The sequence below is a fragment of the Dipodomys merriami genome, unplaced genomic scaffold (assembly GCF_024711535.1).
Source record: "Dipodomys merriami isolate MVZ:Mamm:240054 unplaced genomic scaffold, mDipMer1.0.p SCAF_1, whole genome shotgun sequence".
Lineage (NCBI taxonomy): Eukaryota > Metazoa > Chordata > Mammalia > Rodentia > Heteromyidae > Dipodomys > Dipodomys merriami.
Genome location: NW_027202270.1, coordinates 49,539,466 through 49,562,464, shown reverse-complemented (window position 1 = coordinate 49,562,464; position 22,999 = coordinate 49,539,466). Strand labels below are relative to the sequence as shown.

General features: G+C 36.5%; 1 protein-coding gene across 2 annotated transcripts in view; it reads left to right on the top strand.

The window, feature by feature from the left end:
* Positions 1 to 22,999, top strand: part of Scn2a (sodium voltage-gated channel alpha subunit 2) — a 124,008-nt gene that overhangs the window by 60,198 nt on the left and 40,811 nt on the right. For both annotated transcript variants that reach the window (XM_070021800.1, XM_070021810.1), the window contains exons 12-14: positions 10,500 to 10,847; positions 14,889 to 15,021; positions 19,415 to 19,653. In XM_070021800.1, coding sequence (XP_069877901.1) covers positions 10,500 to 10,847; positions 14,889 to 15,021; positions 19,415 to 19,653 — 720 coding nt within the window. The remainder of the gene's footprint in view (positions 1 to 10,499; positions 10,848 to 14,888; positions 15,022 to 19,414; positions 19,654 to 22,999) is intronic.

The window sequence follows — 22,999 nt, the reverse complement described above, 5'->3', positions numbered from 1 at the left end:
GTAATAACCAAGTGTTTTGGCTGCCACTTCAGAGATCTTGTAAGATTACCACTTTTTGGAATCCCTGGAAGGAATTTTTAGATCCTACAGAGCTTGGGGAGGTTTGTGATTTTGAGGGTTGTTTTTCAAAGATTTGAGCCTTTCCGGGCAGTTTTCCACCTGAAGAATGATCAGCAGATGGGTCCCATCCTTTCTTAGCTACTGTGCCTGTACCCAATGAACTGTGGGCTTTCTGAGTGGCAGATGCTTAAAAGTGGACCACAGTTTGCTTCCAGACCATCTGTGCGGTTATTCCCATCCATGAGCAAACTTCACACACACAATGCATCCTCCATTCTTCTTTCAAAGGAAACTGGAGAAATTTTTTGTTCAAAGTGCAACCAAAAATCTCAGACATGCACCACAGAAAATTTATGACACTAAATAAGCAGCAAGTTTTAATTGCACATGACTTTATGTCCCTGTTAAACGTAAGACTTGCACTCAAAGGATATGCAGCATTTACATACTGCAGAAAATTTTCACTGGATGCCTCTCTCATTGTGGAAAACTTTGCCACAAGCTGTGGCAAACTTAAAATTTAGGATTCTTAATTACCTTTAAAATTACAAGAGAAGACCCAGGGCGATAGAGTCCCTCTGGGGACAATTAAACCAGAAGTGAAACCTTAATATCCAAGTAGAAACAATAACAATTACAGCATCATTGATGCTGATGATAATACTAATGTTTAAATAATGCAATACTGGTTACAATATAAATTCATTTAAGAATTCATTTAAATCTTTATTACAACCCATGTAGGTATTAATTTAATTATTATTCCAAGCTTTCAGATATGGAGAGTGGGTTGTGTGCTTTGTTGAGCAGCTATTTTATATGAGTTTCCTTCCTTCCTTCCTTCCTTCCTTCCTTCCTTCCTTCCTTCCTTCCTTCCTTCCTTCCTTCCTTCTTTCCTTCCTTTTTCCTTCCTTCCTTTCTTCCTTCCTTCTTTCCTTCCTTTTTCCTTCCTTCCTTTCTTCCTTCCTTCTTTCCTTCCTTTTTCCTTCCTTCCTTCCTTCCTTCCTTCCTTCCTTCCCTTTTCCTTCCTTAACTTATATTTTGACACATGTTCTCATGAGTGTGTATTTTAATGGTTCAAAATAATACATCACATTGTGATCATTTTAATACATGACTATGACATACCTTAAAAATATCATCCCTTAAAAAAATATCGTCCCTTATCCTCTCTTTTCCTCCAGATTTTCATCCTTATTCCAAATACTCCCCCATATACTTTTATGTGGTTTTTGTTGGTGTTTTTAGCCTAGATTGCCTATATAATAAAAAAAAGCAATTGATATTTGTCTTTCTGAATCTAGCTTATTTCACTTATTTTATTATGGGCATACACACACACACACACACACACACACACACACACACACACACACACACACACACACGTTTTTATGAGTGCCCAGGCTGATTCCATAACATAGCTATTGTGAATAGTGAAACAATAAAAAATGACTGTGAATTGTATGCTGACTAACTCATGAGTGGAATGTTTGGATTATATGATATAATATGGTATATGGTATAATATGGTTATTTACTTAAAATTTTGAAGAGTCTTCACAGTGATTTCCATAATGGGTCAACCATTATATTCCCATCATCATGCATATATGTCATAGATCCTCAACATTATTGTTGCTGTTTGGATCTATTTGACGAAAGCCATTCTCACAGAGTAAGTTGGCATCTCAATACACTTTTTTGATTAGCATTCTCTGATGACTAAGGGCAATGAATATTCTTCATGTACTTTTGGCTATTTGTGCTTCTTTGGAGTACTGGGTTTTTTTTCCAGTTCATTTGCCCATTTAGTGATTTGATTGTTTATTGTTTTGTCCTTTAATTTTTTAAGTTCTTCATATATTTTGGAAAGAAAAGCCCTGTCAAACAAACATCTGGCCAAGGTTTTCCCTTTCTGTGAGCTGTCTCTTCTTCCTCGTCATCATTTCCTTACCATGAGCAATAGTTTTTAATTTGATGCAATCTGATTTATCAGTTCTTGCTATTATTCCCTAAGCAATTAGCATTATAATTAAAAATTATTACCTATACATGTATGTTAAAGTGTCTTCTCTATGTATTCTTGTAGAAGTTTTAAACTTTCAGGCCATATATAAAGGGCTTTGATGCACTTTGCACAGATTTTTTTTACAGGTCAAGAGATAGGGATCTAATTTCTGTCTTCTACTTATGAGTATAGTTTTTACAGTTTTCCCAACACTGTCTGCTAAAAACATTGTTTTATTCCTCCAATATGAGATTTTTATTCTAAAATATTTTATTGGGGTATATTAATTATATCAAGGTATAAATGGATAGTGTACTTCTATTTTATTCAATTCTCTCCCAATACCCTCTTCTTTTCCCTTGGCTCTCCTTTGTGGAGAATCAAACTATTTAAGTTTATTTCTGGGTGTTCTAATCTCTTCCATTAGTCTACATGTCTAATTTTGTATCAATACCATGCTGATTTTGCTTCCTGGCTCTGCAGTATAATTCGAAATCAAGTCTTGCACTACTCTTTTTATTCAAAATTGCTTTGGTGCTTTAAAGCCTATTGCATCCATATGGATTTTAGGACTTTTTCCATTCCTATAAAAATATCTCCAGAATTTTTATATTACATTGAATTTGTAGATCATTTTCTTGTAATATGCCATTTTTACAATATTAATTCTACCTGCCCAATCTTTATTACCTTCTTCAGTTTCTTCTATATTTCATAGATTTCATTTTGAAAGTCTTTCACTTTCTTGGTTAGGTTTATTCCTGGGTATTTTAATTATTATAATCATTAAAATAAAATTGCTGGGGCTAGGAAGGTGGCTCAGTGGTAGAGCGCTTGCCTTGCATGCATGAGGCCCTGGGTTCGATTCCTCAGCACCATATAAGCAAAAAAGAAAAAAGCCGGAAGTGGTGCTGTGGCTCAAGTGGTAGAATGCTAGCCTTGAGCTGAAGAGCTGAGGGACAGCGCCCAAGCCCAGAGTTCAGGCCCCACGACTAGACCCAAAAAAAAAAATTGCATTGCTGATTTCTTTCTCAATATGTTCATTATTAGCGCTCCAAAATGTTGCTGATATTGTCCTGCTACTTGGCTGAAAGTATTTATTCAAACTAAGTAGTTTTTTGGTTGAAGTTTTAAGGTTTTGACGTGGAGGGCCATATCATTTACCAATAGAATGGGGATAATGTGACTTTTTACTCTACTGTTTGTATCACTTTTATTTCTTGCTCTTGCATTTTTCCTCTGGCTGAGGCTTCCAGTTTATTTTTTGTTGATAGGACATTGAATATAAATAAGGAAGAATGAACATCCTTTTCTTATTCCTGATTTTAGAAGAAATGTTTTCAGTTTTTTCCTTACCCTTTAGAAGGATACTGCCATAAGCTTTTCATACATAGACTTTATTATGTTGAGGTATGTTCCTTTTATTCCTAGTTTCTATGGACTTTTATCATGAAAGAAAATTGAATTTTGTCAAGGCTTCTTCTGCACCTTCTGGGATGATGATATAACTCCTGCCCCTGGTGCCATTTTGGGGTATATTTTATTTGTATATTAGCATATAAAGAACCATCCTAGCATCTCTAAAATGAAACAAACATTATCTCTTATTGTACTGCTGAATTCAGTTTGCAAGTATTTTATTAAGGATTTTTATGTCTATTTGCATCATGGAAATTGGACTATAATTTTTTCTGTCTTGATCACATCTGGTTTTAGTATTGAGGCAATAAAGGCTTCTTAGAGGGGGTTTGGAAAGTTTCTGTACTTCTGTTTTATACAATTGTTTGAGGAAGACTTGTGCTTAGTTTATCTTTTTTATTTTAATTTTATTGTAAAGGTGATATAAGGAGGAGTTACAGTTACATAAGTAAGGTAATGAGTACATTTCTTTCTTTCTTTCTTTCTTTCTTTCTTTCTTTCTTTCTTTCTTTCTTTCTTTCTTTCTTTCTTTCTCTCTTTCTTTCTTTTTTTTTTTTTTTTTTTTGGTCGGTGGTGGGGCTTGAACTCTGGGCCTGGGCGCTGCCCCTGTGCTCTTCAGCTCAAGGTGAGCACTCTACTGCTTGAGCCACAGGGCCACTTTTGATTTTCTAGTGGTTTCTTGGAGATAAAAGTCTCACAGACTTTCCTGCTCTCACTGGCTTTGAACCGTGATCCTCAGATCTCAGCCTCCTAAGTAGCTAGGATTACAGGCATAAACCACTGGCGCCTGACTGAGTACATTTCTTTTTTTGGGGGGGGATTCTGGTCGTGGGGCCTGAACTCTGGGCCTGGGCTCTGTCCCTCAGCTCTTCAGCTCAGGGCTAGTGCTCTACCACTTGAGCCACAGCACCAGTACTGGCTTTTTTTTTTCTGCTTATGTGGTGCTGCGGAATAGAACCCAGGGCCTCATGTATGCAAGGCAAGCACTCTACCACTGAACCACCTTCCCAGCCCTATATTTCTTTTTGAACAGTGTTATCCCCCCTCATTTTTTCTCCCCCTCTCCCTTCCTCCCCCCAAGTTGTAAAGTTCATTTCCAGCATAGTGTCTAATGAGTATCACTGTTGCACTGGTTCACCCATTGTCCCATTGTTTCTGTGATTCTCCTTCCCTTCCCCAACTCAGATAAACATTTTAAATTTTAATTTTATTGTCACGGTGATGTACAGAGGGGCTACAGTTACTACATAAGGTAGTGAGTACATTTGTTGTCAAAATCGTCACCCCCTCCCTCATTGTTCTTCCACTTTCCTTCCCTCTCCCTGCCTCCCCACGTTGTACAGATCATTTTCAACATATTTTCTTGTGAGTAACGCTGTTGAGAAAATTCAACAGTGAATCTGTTTCATGCTTGAATTTTCTTTGTTGGCAGACTATGTATTGTTCCTTTGGTCACATTTTTGTCATTGATCTGTTTCATTTTGGTACAATTTTAGTAGATTGTATATGTTTAAAATTTTGCCTTTACTTCTATATTTTGTAATTTGTTGGAAAGTAAGTTGCCAAAGTGTTCCTTTATTAACAGTACTTTGAATTTCATTGGTATCTCCTGCAATCACCTCCTGGATGCATGTTGTTAATCTGAGTCTTCTTTTCCTTTTGATTAGTTTGACTAAGATTTTGTTGATTTTTTAAAAAAATCTTTGAAGAACCAATTTTGTTTCATTGACCCTCTGTATTGACATTTTCATTTTCATTTCACTAATTTACACTCTAAAATTCATTCTTCATCCCCTTCTCCTATTTTTGATTTAAGGTCTCTGTGTTTTAAATTTTAAATTAGTATAAGTTAATAATATTATGGGTTGCATTTTTTACATTGTTTATGGTTTCCCTTATTTGCAATAACTAGTACATGTATAGGACAAGCAGAAAAGGTCAAAAGCTATGTACATATGATCATATAAGATGATGTAAAGTGAAATGAACCCTGAGATAGGGACATGAGTATCTTTTTTCTTTCTTTCTATTGTTTCTAATGTATTTTAATGAACCATGGGTTGTATTTTAATATTGCTGCATATAGTGTATTTTGAGCAAGTTCATTGCTTCCATGATATTCCAGAACCCAGCTTTATCCTTTCCATTTTCAGACAGTGTTTGGTGGTTTTCATTATGTTATGTTCATCTGAATATACATAAAGTACTACAGTTTGTTCACTCTCAGTATCCTTTTCTTTCTACCTCCCTTCTCCTGCTGATTCATTCCAGTTAAACAGTCCAAATTCTCATTCATGTCCCATCATCATCATCGTCTTAGTTCTAAATTCCACAAATGAGTGAAAGCATGTGATGCTTGGCTCTTGTGAACTTGATTTAATTTGCTCAGCATGACGATCTTCAGTTCCATCCACTTTCCTGCAAATGACATAACTTCATAATTTCATATTCCATATTTCCTTTACATACCAATATTGTGGATTTCTAAAATATTAATTAAGACTAGGTAGTGGCCAAATTGTAGTAAATTTCTTTTTCACTGAACTGGTGAGTAAGGGGTTGTGCCTCAATAGTCAAATAGTAACCTTTAATACTTAAGATACTGAGTTCATTCCCCTGCTCTTCTCAGGAAGAGGACTCTTAACTTCAAAGACCATCACAGGTGATTAACCACAACCTTGAGATTACAGAATCCCTAATTAAAAACAACTCTTACTACAGCTCCAGTATCTTTAAAATAATATAGGATCAAAGATGAGTCATGTGACACAGGGATATCTTAGTTAATAAGGGTGGTAAGGGGGAATACATAGGGGGATAGCACTAATGAATATTGAAAGGTGTATGGTTTTATATGTCAGGAAGGAATGGTGGCTAAGCTTCATAGAAGAGATTAATGATAAAGTTGAGTAAGATAGAAAAGAGCTGACTAAGGTTATATTGATAAAGAAGAGAAAGAGAAATGAAAACAGACAGATCGAGAGAGAGACAGAGACAGAGACAGAGAAGGAGAGAGAGAGAAATATTATTATAGTTAGTTACCTAATAAGAACATAGGGTTGGGTGCCAGTGACTCATATCTGTAATCCTAGATATTCAGGAGGCTGAAATCTGAGGTTGAAGGTTCAACACTAGCCAGGCAGGAAAGAATATGATACTCATCTCCAGTTAAACACGAAAAACTGGAAGTAGAGCTGTGACTAAAGTGAGCAAACAGCATAAAAGCTCAACAATAGCACCCAGGCCCTGATTTCAAGCCTGTGGACTAGTACACACACACACACACACACACACACACACACACACACACACACACACACACACACCACAGAGAGAGAGAGAGAGAGGAGAGAGAGAGAGAGAGAGAGAGAGAGAGAGAGAGAGAGAGTATAAGTTACACAGATGGATTACAAAATGGACAAAACAAATAGGGGAAAATATACATCGAACAGTAGTTCTAATTTTAACTAGGGAATCTCAAATGAGAAAGGGCAATAGAAAAGGAAAAAAAATATAAGGTTTTAGGTTGAATACTGAATGACATGTGGTCTGCCTCAAAATTACCCAAACTAAAAAACAAAATCAATGCAAACAATTGAATAACAAATCAACCAACACAAAATAGTGTCAAAAACAGCTCTCCATAAAACAAAATGAGAAGGCTAAGAAAGAGGAAGAATGAGGATGAATATGATTGAAGTAGTTTATGGTATCTGTCAAAATAAAACAATGAAAAGAAACCATTGAAATTATTTTAAGAAGTGGGAGTAGGAAAAGGGAGAATTGATAGAGGGAATCGGATTGATTAAGATGCATTGTATCCACTGTGTAAATGTCACAATGAAACCTTCCATGTATAACTAATGAATGCTATTTTTTAAAAAATGAAGCAAAACAAAATTAACATTTTCATTTCCTTTCCTATGCAGATATGTTCATTCCACTTCTGAGTTCTTTAAATCAGTAGATGGCAGTCTATGCACTCCACTCTGGAACAGTATCTGTTTGGTTTTGAGTATAAGGGGGAGGGAGTTTAGGGAAATCTGAATATAGTCGGTAGCTGGGGCTTCTAGGGTCTTGGTCCTCGACTGGCCATTCCTACACGTTTTCTACTAAACTTGTAGATTCTTCTCCCAAGTCCTCACAACTCACTGGCAGCAGTTCTTTCCAGAATCCAAAGCATGCAGCAGAGCTGTGCTTCATCTCATTGCTGAGGTGTTTGCTGCCAGAGTCTCCCAGATGGAGCTACATTGGGTAGCACTACCCAGACCCTATCTTGGCCCTGTCCTTTGTCCCGGTGAGTTGTTCATTTTTAGGCTCCTCTGCAGAATTACAGCATAGGTACAGAGCATACAACATTAGGGTCTCTAGGATCACAGTAATGTCTACACTTCCAGCATGCAGTGTAGGGTCTTTGGGCATGTAATCTGTGGCTACACACTGCCTGTGGTTATCTATAGCTCATGGGATGTTGATGGCGCTGAAATTGGTTTGTCACCAGCACTTTCTTAGCAGTTCTGCAGGATATGAGTGTTGGATTAGCAATTGAATTAGATGTGTCCCAGAGGAAGAATGGCAGGTTATGTCACTCTGTGGCCATCTTCCTCTCTCTGACAATTTAATGTATGTACCCCAAACTATAAAATTCACCCAGAGAACTGCTTTCATTGTGCCACAAAGGCCCTGGCAAATTACATTGTTATTTTCATTTGATTATGACAAGTTTTTATTCTTCCCTTATTTCCTCAGTGACCCACTGGTCATTTAGAATTTTGTCTATATTCATGTGTTTGTATGGTTTCTGTAGTTTCTCTTGCTGCTGATTTCTACTTTTCTTTCCTTAATATCTAATAAGTTAAAAAAATCTTCCATTTGTTTTATATTCATTAAGAATAACTTTAAACTGTGATCTGTGTTGGAGAAATCTCCACAGGCTGTTGGATGCAATATTCTGTAGATATCTGTAAAGACCGTTTGATTTGTGGAAAAGTTGAATTTGAAGCTTTTTTGTTGATCCCTTATATGGACAATCTATTAATGAAATTAACATATGAGGTTGCACTCTATTATTCATGTCTGGAACTATCTGTCCCTTCATATCAGATGTATTTGGTTTATGAAACAGTACACCAATGGTAGGTGCAATGTTCTCATGTCTTCTTTATGAATTCTTTATTACTATGTAGTAACCTTTTTAGCTTGTCTGCTTTTTTTTTTAATTGTGAGAATACCATACAGAGGAGTTACAATTACATGGGAAAGATAACAAGTACATTTCTTATCAAGTATTGTTGCCTCCTCTTTGTTTCCCCTTCCCATCCCTTCCTATACTCCCCCCATCTCCCTCCACTCAATCCTCCCCCCCATACCAAAGTTGTAAAGTTCGTTTTTCAACATAGCAACTTGTACATCTCATTGTTGCAAAGGGTCCACCTGTATCCCTATTTAAACGATTTGTTTTTTCCCTTCCCCTCCACAACTTATACCAACCTCAAATACAGTGAAAGCAGGGGTTATACCGTGGGGAGGGATATACAAAGCAACATAGAAATGTCTGCTTTGTCGGATTACTTTCAGATTCTGTTTGTTTATAACATAATTTTATCTCTTTCCCTTTTAGTAGGCACATGTCTTTGAGATTGAGTTGATTTACTTACAGACAGTAAACAGTTGGATCTTGATTTTTAATCTAGCATTTTGAAATTTGTATTTTCTTACTTGGGAAGCTAAGACCATATACATTTAGGGTTAATATTGAGAGGTTTGTACTAATTTTTTTCCTTCATCTCTTGGAGTTGAAGCCAGGGTATTTAATTAATAATATTTGAATGGAAAAAAGAGACACCTGGGAAAGCTTTCCAGGATATGAGGAAATTTCAGCGCTGGCCTGCCATGTAGGAGCCGTTGCCAAAAACCAAATCCCTGAACTAAATCTAAGAACTATGCTTGTGTCTAGGGGACCAAACCATGTTATTATGACCAAGTCTCTTTTAATACTTCAATCTAGATTCTCACCTATGATGACAAGTTGCATTTAAAGATCCCAACTTTACATTTAATATCTTTAGGAACCTCAATTGTAAACCCACCTGGGCCAGGCAAAATCCTATGCCTATCTTTAACCCATTCTTCAGTCTCGTATTGTGAAATAGACTGGTTAGATACAGAGGTTGGATCTAATGGCTCCCACATTAAATCCATCTGAGAGTTGATGAGGAATGGCCAAACAATAACAAGTGGGGCTTTTAAAAATAGTCTAGTATACTGGAAGTGATTGCTTCTTCCCTATGCCACCACAGATAAGAGACAGGAAGTGCATGACAGAATTCCAAGTTCATCATATGGAGGAATTCCATGATTGTGACAGGATGCCTAGTGAAAACTGGATTTTGTTAATATTTCTTGAAACAGAAGAGTGAAAATCAGAGTGAATCAGAGCTTGATTTGTTTAATTTATTCATAAATGCCATTATAAAATATGTACTAGAAAAGCGGAGAAGATGCTCCTTGTACTACAATTAAGCAGATCTACTAGCAAGATTGATTTTTCTCCTGTGTGGGAAGAAATACATCAGGGTGTAATTATTCGTGAACTCTTACTGGACAGATTTTTGTTTCATTTCTAGAGATCTAAATGTAGATAATTAATTGCTTCCTATTGAATTAAATTAAGCTTATCAACTGAAAGCGGCTAGCAAAAATTGCTATCCTGCGAGCTAACTATTAGACAAAATAGCATTATGGAAATACTTATATATTCTGTATAGGTAACATAAATGAAAAAGTGCATAAAAATGAAGAGAGGGAGGGAAAAGGAAAGCACAATGAAAAAAATAACCTTGGTAATGCTGGATTACTACTAGCAACCAGAAATTCTTGGTTCCCCTTGTCTGAAGACTTGTTCTTAGATAAGTCAACAGCTGTGAAACCCTGAGGCTAGTCAAGTTTTTCAGAATGTTGGCTCTTACTTCTGTGCATCTGTCTTTGTTTCTTCTCTTGTTACTCGTAGTCTTTATTGAGCATTCGAGGCTCCCTTTTCTCCCCAAGACGCAACAGTAGAGCGAGCCTTTTCAGCTTCAGAGGTCGAACCAAGGACATTGGTTCTGAGAACGACTTTGCCGATGATGAGCACAGCACCTTTGAGGACAATGACAGTCGAAGAGACTCTCTATTTGTGCCGCACAAACATGGCGAACGGAGGCACAGCAACGTGAGCCAGGCCAGCCGAGCTTCCAGGGTCTTTCCCATTCTGCCCATGAACGGGAAGATGCACAGCGCCGTGGACTGCAATGGAGTGGTCTCCCTGGTCGGGGGTCCCTCTGCACTCACTTCTCCTGTTGGGCAGCTCCTGCCAGAGGTGAGGCCAGTTAATCTTGCCCCTGAAGGGATGAAAGGAAGTGGTAGGCCGGTGCAGGCCGGGTTGAGAATCTAAGACTTTGTGGAGTCTATTGTTCAAAGGTTAGGAATGGGATTTTTGAGCCTATGCATTTATCATCTCTACCTGTGGGTTAGAAACACAGGATGCGCCTCAGAAATTAGAAATCTTCCTTCATCATTATTAATGCAGTTTCAGATTTACCAAGAAGTCAAGCAACAATTTACCAAGCATAGCATGCAATGAAGGTAATGTAATTTAATGCAAGAAAATTAATATGCACAAATTATGTAAATACCTTTAGAAGTTGCTTGATAACTTTACACTTTCAATAAAAACTACTTATGTTAAAGACAGCAAACATTGCTCTCCTTAAAAGAAAACTTGATATTTCCACCTGAAGCCAATACTATTATGGAGTCTTAACTAAATTCTGTGATGGAGCCTTCTCTGTCTTTTCAGGTCACAGTGCTGTAAAACTTAAGCAGCCACTCAAATGACCCCAGCCACTGGATTTATATTAGTATATAAGTTCCTCAGAAAGTGCTTGGTACAGTCACATGTTGTAGTGTTTTGGGTTTTTTGTTGGTTGATTGTGGACTTGAACTCTGAGCCTGGATGTTGTCTCTGAGCTTTTCCACTCCAAGCTAGTAGTATTCTATCACTTTGAGCCACAACGCTACTCCTAGTTTTTTGATGGTTGATTGGAGTTAAGAGTCTCATAGGGACTTTCCTGCTTGGGCTGGCTTCGACCCCAAATCCTCGGATTTCAGCTTCCTGAGTAGCTTGGAAGACAGGCATGAGCCAACCGTGCTCGGCAATGTTGTAGTTTTTAGAGCAGATTATAATTTTTGTATAACTGTCATGAATTCTTTTTGTAGACAAAATGGCTTCAAATCAAGAACATGGAAAGGGTTTCAACTAAATAATGGACACTTGCCAGAAAGCATTACTGACATTCCCTTCATAAATAAAAGACACACTTAAGTATTCATATGAAATAAGTTTTCATTTATGAGGATAAAAATACTCCACCATGGTCATTTAATTGCCCTTTAGTTTGTTTGGAAACATATTAAGATATCTTTTTTTTTTTTTTTTTTTTTGGGTCCAGTTATGGGGCCTGAACTCTGGGCCTGGGCGCTATCCTTCAGCTCTTCAGCTCAAGGCTAGCACTCTACCACTTGAGCCACAGCGCCACTTCTGGCTTTTTTCTTTTTGCTTATGTGGTGCTGAGGAATCGAACCCAGGGCCTCAGGCATGCAAGGCAAGTGCTCTACCACTGAGCCACCTTCCCAGCAAAAGATATCTTTTGCGTGAATGTCTTTATTTATATAATAAATAATTATTTATTTAATTAATCAAATTAGCCCAAATTAAAATGATATGGAGTTAGCATTCAGTCAACTCACAGAAGAGCTTCTTGAATTGAATTATAAAAGTGGCCATTCATCTCTTGCACTACTGTTGGCCTCCTGCAGTCCCTTCCTGCCAAAGAAGAATAGAAGCAGCCTGGAAAAAACTAGAAATTTGTAATGAAAGAATCAGGAAGAATGGGAAATGAATTTTGTTTTGAAAAATAATTATAGCCAACTCTGTGTGTGTGACACTCTCCAGAATACATCCATGTGTCAATTCACCTAACCCACCTAACAAAATCCTTTACTATAGCTACTAAATTGCCCCCCTCGTACAGGGGAAGAAACCGAGGACTGTGCATGGCAGAGGTAAAGTTTGACCTCAGGTTTGCTACATTCTACCTGTAGTGAACTATAGCCTTCCACTGAATTTACTTAATTGAAAGCAAGAGCACTAAGAAAGAACAGTTTCACTTAAATTGGCTTTTCTCAAAGAATTCTACCCCCTTAGACTTCTTTCTTCAGAATGTTCTGGGTGTGTCTTACAAGTGGTTATTCATGGCCACCCAGACCTATTCAGACTGAAACACTGAAGAAACAAGGCCTGGAAATGTTTTTCTTTAACAATCATCACACATAGGGGTCTTACATCCAGTGAACCATGACAATCACTCATCTTGATAAATGTTAATTAAATATAAGACAAAAAAGCTACCATTTGTTTGTGTAAATACAAAGAGAATGTCAGTCTGTTGGAAACTGTCCTGCATTTGTCAGCAGTCAACATACATTTCTCCTGTCCTATTGGCAGAATGAGTGTGCAAAGGTTAAGTTTAGACCCACAAAGAAAGGCTAATGGCCTCACTTTCTGCCTCCATTCTGGAGTCTCACTTGAGTTAGCTTATGATGGCACTGCCTTGCTGCAAAGAAGGAGCTGAATGAAATTGTCCAACAAATGAAACTAGCTTTAAGACATTGGGGGAGGGGGAAGGAGGATGAGAGGAGAAAGAAAACAGTATTAGGCCAGCAACCACCTTCCAAAACACAACAATTTCCCACACATTCCACACAAATTCAACATTTTAATCAGATTTTTTTTTTTTGTCAGTCGTGGGGCTTGAATTCTGAGCTTGGGCACTGTCCCTCAGCTCATTAGCTCAAGGCTAGCACTCTACCACTTGAACCACAGCACCACTTCCAATTTTCTGAGTTTATTGGAGATAAGAGTTTCACAGACTTTCCTGCCTTGAGATCCTCAGATCTCAGCCTCCTGAGTAGTTAGGATTACAGGCTTGAGCCATCGGCACCTGGCTTAATCAGAATTTTTTGACATTACCATTAGAGGCCTATGAATCTATCATTGAAAATCAGACAAACCTAAAGTTACACACCACACACCAGCGCACGCGCACACACACACACACACACACACACACACACACACACACACACACACACACACACACACACACACACACACACACACACACACACACACACACACACACACACACCAGGATTACAAAAGCTCATCTTCTCTGTTCTTCAAGGCAGAGAAGATGAGCTTTGTGTGACCCTGCTATTTTTCTTCAATATATTGTTTCTCTATAAGAAAACAAAATATTTAAAGTCTGCAAACCTCTCTTTTTGTTTAAAGAGTTTCATTTTTCAGAGAAGAGTTATTTCCTTCCTGATTCATTTTTAACCTCCTTTTCATCTTACAGTTAATTTTATGGTAATATATATGGGTGTTTATCAATATTAATGATGATGGTATCAATTAAGTAGAAGGATTGTTTCAGAATATTTCCACATTAGAGAGAAGCAAGTCAGAAAACAATGAAAACAATGTAAATTGCTCACATCACAATAAGGTCAAGGTGTATAAACAGCACTCAGATTGTGCTTTTAAACACTAGGAACTAAGAATAACTCAAAAGGCAAGTTGTGCTCTTTGTCCTGTGATAATTAATTTCATTGTTTGAATTCCTGAGGTAGAAATAAATTCCTACCCAACCTGAAATCCTGGTGTTGATTTTAGAATCGGAAATATCAACTATAATGTATCTGCTATATATCAAATCCCTCAACTCAGTGTTGTCTTCTAATTACAACAACAAGAATGGCTTATCTGTGAATAGAAATGTTTTGTAAACGTAACACAGTTATAGCTATTAGTTAAAATTTAGTTTTGTTATTAAGGATGCCTCTAACAAAGTATTGTATATTTGCAATATATTTCAGAGGAACTGTTACTGATCAATATCAGAAAACTAAGGACTTTTGCAGATATATATTCCCATGAGTGTTTGTAAAGAGTTAATAACTAAATAAAAAAATAAAGTAAATAAAAAAGCAGTATATTCCCATCTGAGGTTATCAGTCAGATAGATTAAAATATGAAAGACATATCTATTTAATAAGTATCATGCTTTCTCCAGCCCAGAGCTCCAGCATTGGGAAGTGAGATACCCCACAGTGGCAAAACCAAGTGTCTCTCTGGAGACGCTAAAACAAGAATGATGATTTCAACAATATTCTAAAGAGCTGCTTACACCTGAGAACATGTAGTGAACCTTTTGTCACTACCTCTTACAGATATCCTTTGGGTTTTCTTGTCCTCAAAAATAATGGCATTTTGTTGTCAAAAATTTTGCTGTTGTAGGGTACAACTACTGAAACGGAGTTAAGAAAGAGACGATCTAGTTCTTACCATGTTTCCATGGATTTGCTGGAAGACCCAACATCAAGGCAAAGAGCAATGAGTATAGCCAGCATTTTGACAAACACCATGGAAGGTATGTCAAAAGTCTCATGCAACGGCTACTTACTGGTACTTTGGCAATGATTGAAAACCTCTTCCATAACTTCTGAAAAAATATTTCCCAACTTGTTACCATGTCATTATTTCTTTTACAAAGTAAAAGAAAAATCCATGTATACCACATGGTTTCCACTATATCTTATACATAAAGCTTCTGGTAAGCTGCTGAAAAATTCAAGATACACTTGGAATTCTGCTTTTATAAATTAAATTCTAATCTTCTGAAACTTGTGTGTATGATATTGAAAAAGTGTATGAAAAATGAATTTTACTATGATGACATTATTCCATTTCATTTGTATGAACTGCTGGAGATACATTTTATAAATTAATTGATTTAGCCAAGTGTTCAAAATCGAAGTGTTCAAAATTTTGTGTACCTACTTTTGTCTCTTTTGGATCAGAGTATTATGATACATCTGCTTCTCTTTGTAGATTTTATCTGAGTAGTGCTCAGAAATCTGGTTACCATACCAAAATAAAGAGAGTTTGGGGACAGCTTAATCTGTGATCATTTCCTGGCTCTGCTACATGTTGGATGTGTTCCTTTATTATTTGAACTTTTGTTTCCTTATCCGTAAAATGTGGATAATGATCCTTAGGCATAAAGTTGCTATAAGGAAGTAATAAGGCATTCTGTATAAGGAATGTATGTACTTGACATGCAGAAGACAGTAAATAAATTTTACCATTGTTAATTATTCGCTTGTGCTATTTTTTAATTCACATGTTTTACCTCTTCCTGCCACAAGTAAATGCAAACAGTTGTCAATATTAACTACTTAAATAATTCTTTGATGTAAAATGTATTCAATCCTGGCCCTTTGCCTATCTCTTCCATTTTGTCCTATTTTCCCTTCTTACTTTTATGTAAAATGTGTTCTATCTAGGTATCCTTTAACAACGTTAACTACTTCTTACATGTGAAAGTATATATATGTGTGTGTGTATGTGTATGTGTGTGTGTGTGTGTAAAGAAAAAGGTAAGAAAAGAGTGAAAGATGGAGTAAATGTGTACATGCCTTTCTTGAAGTCAGTTTATCTTGAGATTGGGTAGAGAATGATTCTGAGAATCATTTTTTTTCCAGCATGAATACAAAGCTCCCATGATACTAATATCAGTAACCCAAAGCATAAAACTCCTAGCCAGAAAAAATTCACTCTATAGATGACTGTATCCATCACAGCTTATACAATGTTACAAGCCCAATTTCCAAAATGTCCTACTGCAGTGTCAGCAATCTTTTCACTGATTTCAATGAAATATTAAACTCGAGTACGTTCTTCTCCAACCTCGCCTGCATTAGCTTGCACTCCTTCTTCCCCCCCAGCTGCCAGTAGCTTGCTCCTCCCTATCCCTCCAGGTTAAATCTTTTGAAGATTCTCTGGTCTTCTGCTCCTTGCCATAGCAAAACCACTGAGAGGAAGCTGCCAGTGGTTCTGCTACCGATGTCAGCAGCATGTCTGCTCCCCCAAGCAGGAAGTAGAGAAGGAGACAGGGTAAGTCTAAATCAACAGTCATACTTTGCACTTCTGATAACATAAAGTTTGAGCTAACATAAGAAATTACTTACTAAAATATCAAACCATCACAAGATTGGACTATGTCCATGAATTAAGATATGGAGTTCAAAATGCATTCACACATCTCTTCCTCTATGGAAACACATTTGTGGAGTTACTGAGGATGCAAAGGGTAGTCCATGAGTATGGATTATTTAGGAGGCAATTGACTGACTGTTTTGTTTTCAATCTCTGCAGATCTTTTTGTGAGAGACAATGGCTTTGTGTTTTTGTGAGTGACTATGGATTGTGTTTTATTCTGTTTTTCTTTGGTTCCATAGAATGAAGGCTTGACTTTTTTTTAATTTAACTGTGCTAAACTGTTTGAATGTGGTCTTAAGTTGGTTGGCAGCAATATTTAATGCATACGTGCATACTAAAGCTGACTTTGAGACAGTCTTTTTCTGTGCCTGATATTGGTGAGGAGATTTCTTGGCTGTTATAACTTATTTATATGAACATTCTTTCTTCTAAGCTTTAGACCATCTTCCCTTTTTATGAACCAGGCTTGTTGATCCAGCTGGAAACTTTTATTTGCCTTCTTTTTTAACTATAGCCAACTCTTCATTGTCCAATGTAATAAGCAGTCAGGAGCTTAATGAAGCAGAGGTGGATAAGCAAACATGGATTGTCTACTTTTTTCAGTGTTTAATGCAAACTCATATAGAAACATTTCCTGCTCACATCTTTGTGAAGGGTGAATGATGGGTGGTTGAGTTAGTTAAACACACTGGGGAAATCAAGGTGAGCTTGGCAAAGATAGAAAATCAGCAGTGCATAATTCTCAATGTGGGGAGCCTACACAGGAACAGTGCAGAGGTGGCTGTAGTTCTCTGTTATGTGCTTTGCTTTGCCCCAAAGTGCAAGATTTTCTTTCTTTTAATTCTGTAATCAAATAATTGACTGATTTTATTTTAGATCTTGAAACAACTTTTTTTCCAGCTTTTCTTAGTGTTGAGATGAGCAATGCCTGCTGACTTTCCCCCTTTGAACTTTCCTGTGATTTTTTTTCCTCAGTGCTTATACCTTTTGCTTTTCTTTAACTCCTAATTCACAGCTAGTATGGACTCTGACATGTAGAGGCCAAGTGAGATTTTGTAGCTTCTTCTTAATTACTTATTGCCAATGATATTGCTTCCTTTGTATCTTTGAGGTAAAGATGAGATTATGTGGGAATAATGAAGCATTCATAAAATACCTACTGTGTCATAATTATGTTTATGTTTTTCTATTATTTACAATTTACCTATTCTTGTTTACTTGATTAGATATTTTAATAATGGAAATAAAATATTCACTTGAAGAATTTTATGATCCAACGAGATCATTGAAAAGTCTACTTCTAATAGAATTCAGCTAAAGGGTGAACAGCAAATCAATTTTCTTTAGGGAAATGAAGCTTTATAGGTAAAGCTTTATAGCATAAATTAGTGGTGAATGTTGATTGGTGACCAAAAATCAATGGCTATGATTCCCTATTTCATATACTCCTTATCCCTGACAAAGTTAAATTTTTCATGAACTAAGCCAGTTACTGAGGGACAGATGTCCTAGTTAGCACAATAGTAACCTGACTTAAATGAGCAGAGTTGATTATGGCATGGGTGAAAAGAGAAGAAGCCTTCCATCTATTTCAGTGTTAACAAGTGAAAGTCCTGTGCTTGGCAGAGCAGGTAACATGGGGTATAGCAATACTGTGGGCAGAAAACAATGAATTATGTATCTTTCTCACTCTTAAGAGATGATCTAATCAAAAGAGGATGGTAGCCAGGCACTGGTGGCTCACCCACCTGTTAATACCAGCTACTCAGTTGGCTGAGATCTGAGGATTGGGGTTTGAAGCCAACCCATGCAGAAAAGTCTATGAGATGCTTAGCTCTAATTAACCACTAAAATGCTGGAAGTAGGGCTGTTGCTCAAGTGGTAAAGTGCTAGCCTTGAGCAAAAAAAGCTCAAGGACAGTACCCAGGCCCTGAGTTCAAGCCTCAGGAACATCACAGAAAAAAAAAGGAAAGTTGTAGATAACTCCAAAAGTCTTTACCAATATTTAGCAAATGCATGTGTTCTGAAAGATCTATGGGTTATCAACTTTCTCTTTCAATTATTTAGTTGAATTTCTTTGCAAAAGAATTTTTAAGCCTTTTAACATGAATTATGAATTCATAAGAACTATGAATTTCAGTGCATGTAAATGTACAAATAATATTACATTCTACCTGATCCTTTCATATTTTATTGGTAGTACATGAACCTTATTTTGTGAAGTGCTGATTTCTGCTAATAATAATGACTTCACTTTCTCAGGTTAGATATTTCCTCTTATTTTGTGCCTTTCTGTTAAATTGAGATACATAAGAACGGACACCTTCTTAAGATTAATATGCAAACCTATATCAAATAGAAGTTAACATAAATGTGAGGACCTTTAAACTGAGACTGACACCACAAAATTATTGCATTTGGAAATATGTAATTTAAAAAACTGAGAGGATCTTCTGAGAAATGGCTGGTAATATAAAGCACGCTTCTTGCTCTATCTAAACATGGATGAGGAGAAAGAACTCAAATCCTACAATGATCGATAAACTTCACATTACAGAAAGAGTCTCAGAAACTATAGAATATTGGGTTTTCTTATCCTTCCTGGGGCAGCAAACTTACTATAGTTTTCTCTGGCTCTTCCATCAGATTACCCAATAATGCTTTTCCACATTTTATATTTTTTCAAAGAAAATATGCAAACCAGATCCTATTATAATAAAAAGTAATCAGTTTTCATGAGTTTTCTAACTTTTTTCTTCCAGAACTTGAAGAATCCAGACAGAAATGCCCACCCTGCTGGTACAAGTTTGCTAACATGTGCTTAATCTGGGACTGCTGTAAACCATGGTTGAAAGTGAAGCATATCGTCAACCTGGTTGTGATGGACCCATTTGTGGACCTGGCCATCACCATCTGCATTGTCTTGAATACACTCTTCATGGCCATGGAGCACTACCCAATGACGGAGCACTTTAGCAATGTGCTGTCTGTTGGAAATCTGGTAAGACTCATCACTACAAGTTCACATGGCCTTTGTTCAGTTACCTGCCACTCTCAAACAAAATATCCACTCATTGGCTTTGCCCATGATAACAATAAAACTTTACAATCATTTTTAAATAATAATAAAACATGGTGCCACCCTTAAACAGAGTGCAGATGATTCAAGAGATTTGAATGTACATTTGATAGAGATGACATTACAATTGCTTAGTCATTAGAAAGGTGATCATGGATCTGCATTAACAAACTTGGACTTTTAGAATTGGAATTTAGGATATGATCCTTAGGACATGTTTGACATTTGCCCAACAAATTGTAAAATAGGTTAACTCTGATACTTTTCATGTAATATTTTCAACTACCAGAAGAAGGATCCTTTAGGAAGAGAACCTCATATAAAGGATTATGATTTTCATTTCTTCTAAAATTTTAGAGATTTATAAATCACAATTTTAGATATATTTTACTTAGAAATTTATATTAACATTTTATGGGGCCAAACCTGAAGGCACATGCCTGTAATCCAAGGAAGTGGAAAGGCAGAGACAAGAGGATTGCGATTCAAAACCAGCACAGGCAAAATGTCATTGAGACCCATCCCAACAAACAAGCCTGACTTGGTGGCCCCATTTGTACTAGCAGTTATATGAAAGGTATAGGTAGTAGCATTGCAATGCAAAGCCAGCCTGGGGGAAAAAACCATTAAATTCTATTTCAAAGACATGTAAAGGAAAAAATGCTCTGTGCATGACTCAAGTAGTAAAGGACCTAGTTAGCAAGTGCAAGACTAAATTCAGACTTTCAGTATGGCTATTAAAAGAAAAAGGTACCCTATGATAGAAATGAAAGTATAATGGTCATATATACAGAAACCAAATGAGTAAACTCATGAGAAAAAAAATATATGATGCAGAGCTGGTAGAGTGCTTGCCTTGCATTCATGAGGCCCTGGGTTTGATTCCTCAGCACCACATAAGCAGAAAAAGCTAGAAGTGGAACTGTGGCTCAAGTGGAAAAGTGCTAGCCTTGAGCTGAAGAGCTTAAGGATAGTGCCCAGGCTCAGAGTTCAAGCCCCACGACTGACAAAAATAAAATAAAATAAAAATTATATATATATATATATGATACAGATCAGCATGGTAGCACACACCTGTAATGCCAGTTCTTGGAAGATTGAATTAGGAGGGTTATAGGTTTGGAGTCAGCCTAGATACAGAGCAAGATTTTTTCCTAAATAAACAGCCATATATATATATATATATATATATATATATATATACACACACACACACATATCTAAATGTGTGTACATACATTCACACACACAAATAAATAATAGCCACTTGAACTTATCACAATATGATAAATGAGAACATAGAAAAGCTTTATAGTGATCATAAATGCTATATTCTTTTTTCTTGTCTGAACTCTGGGCCTGGGTGCTGTCCCTTAGCTCTTCAGCTCAAGGCTAGCACTCTACCATTTGAGCCACAGTGCCAATACCAGCTTTTTCTGCTTATATGGTGCTGAGGAGTTGAACCTAGGGCCTCATGCATGCAAGACAAGCACTCTACCACTGAGCCACCTTCCCAGCCCCAATGCTATATTCTTAGTATAAACGTATTTTTCTATATTATGTTATAATCATAAACAATATATTCTTAAGTATATTATACATGTTATCCTTAACTGCCACATATTTAAAATTATATTCTAGATAGTTCTTACCTGAATCAGATGATAAAGCTAGTGTGCGTCCATCACCTATTTTGAATCAAATACTACATTAGGTGGCCAATACTGAATCCTTCATTAAGTACCCATGAACTTATCCTTGGATAAGTTTTACGTGTTTTATTCCTGGGGAAACTGATCCCATGAGAAACTGATGGAATAACAGAAACTGTGAACTCTCTGACAGAATATAAAAAGTATTTGAAAGATTATTTAAAGCTGGGATCAGAACTCATAGAAGCTTAGATCGGAAAAGAAAAATATTGTTACTTATCCAAATTTTCTCCTGCATAGGAATATCCAACATCACCTCTAACAGTGGAAAAATAATACAAGAACACCTGGTAGAGATCAATATACAGAGATGGATAGAAAAACTTGAGTCAAATTAGTTTATTCACATATAAAGGGAAATTATAACCTCAAGTACTTAAAGGTTGTTTGGAACTAGATTCAGGTTATAGCATGATTGAATTCAGATTCTCACATGATGTCACTGAGACTCAGTTCCTCACAAGTATGTTTCCTTTATCTCTAGATGAGTGTTTCTTTATGTTGGCAAGCTTGTATTAACTTTACAAATACAGCTTTTTGAACAACAACAACATGCTTCTTAAGCAGTAGGTTTAATTACGACCCCAGAATTGAACATTATTAACCTGATTAGAATGAAATGATCATTTGCAAGCCAGTTAGTCACTAGTTCTAGAATAAGATTTTCTGGCCAAATGAGCATCCCCTCTTACCACTAGAGGCAAAGAAAAATAACTGACTGGATTTATAAAGCAAAAAATTAGGAAGTTATTGCCAGAAGAAAGGAGAATTGACACTGAAAAAGCATAAGCAATAATAGAGAATTCAAACAGGGACTTGTCTGAAGGCTAAGAAAGTGATGTTCTGTATTGGAAGTGAATCAAGGGGTAGCAGAAAATGCACAAGGAAGATACACAGCCTTCTCAAATGCAACTAGAATGTTTCCCAAGGTAATCTATATATTAGCCCTGATGATAATCTCAATATACTTAAAAAGGTTCACATCATTCAAAATATTTTTTTCTGGAAAATAATAAAATGAAGCATCTAGTTAATGGAAAGTGTCCATCAAGTAACAAATGAATAAAGAACATCTAATACATAAATACCATAGGATACTAAGGAAATACAAAATATGTTTTTAAAAATACAAGTACAAAAATACTAAAAAGAATACAAAAAGGATGATACCCTATCATTTGCAACAAGATGGATGAAAGTAGAAATAATTAGGGTAAGAGAAATAAGCCAGGCAGAGATAGAGAAGTACATGGTCTCACCCATATCTGGAATCTAAGAAATGTTGATCTCATAGAAACAGAGTAGAATGGTGGTTTTCAGAACTTGGGCAAACAGGGGAGAGGGAGAGAAGAGAAGAGTTTGGACAAAGTGTACTACAATATTGATAAATAAGATTGATAGATCCTGCTATTCTATCTCATGGTAGGCTTACTCTAGGTAATTATAAATATATAATTTAGAAATAGTAGAAGAAGAGATATTTGAATAGTTTCACCATGAAGCAATGATAGATGTTTAAGAGGATCTAAATAAAGGAGATCTAAACCTAAATAAAC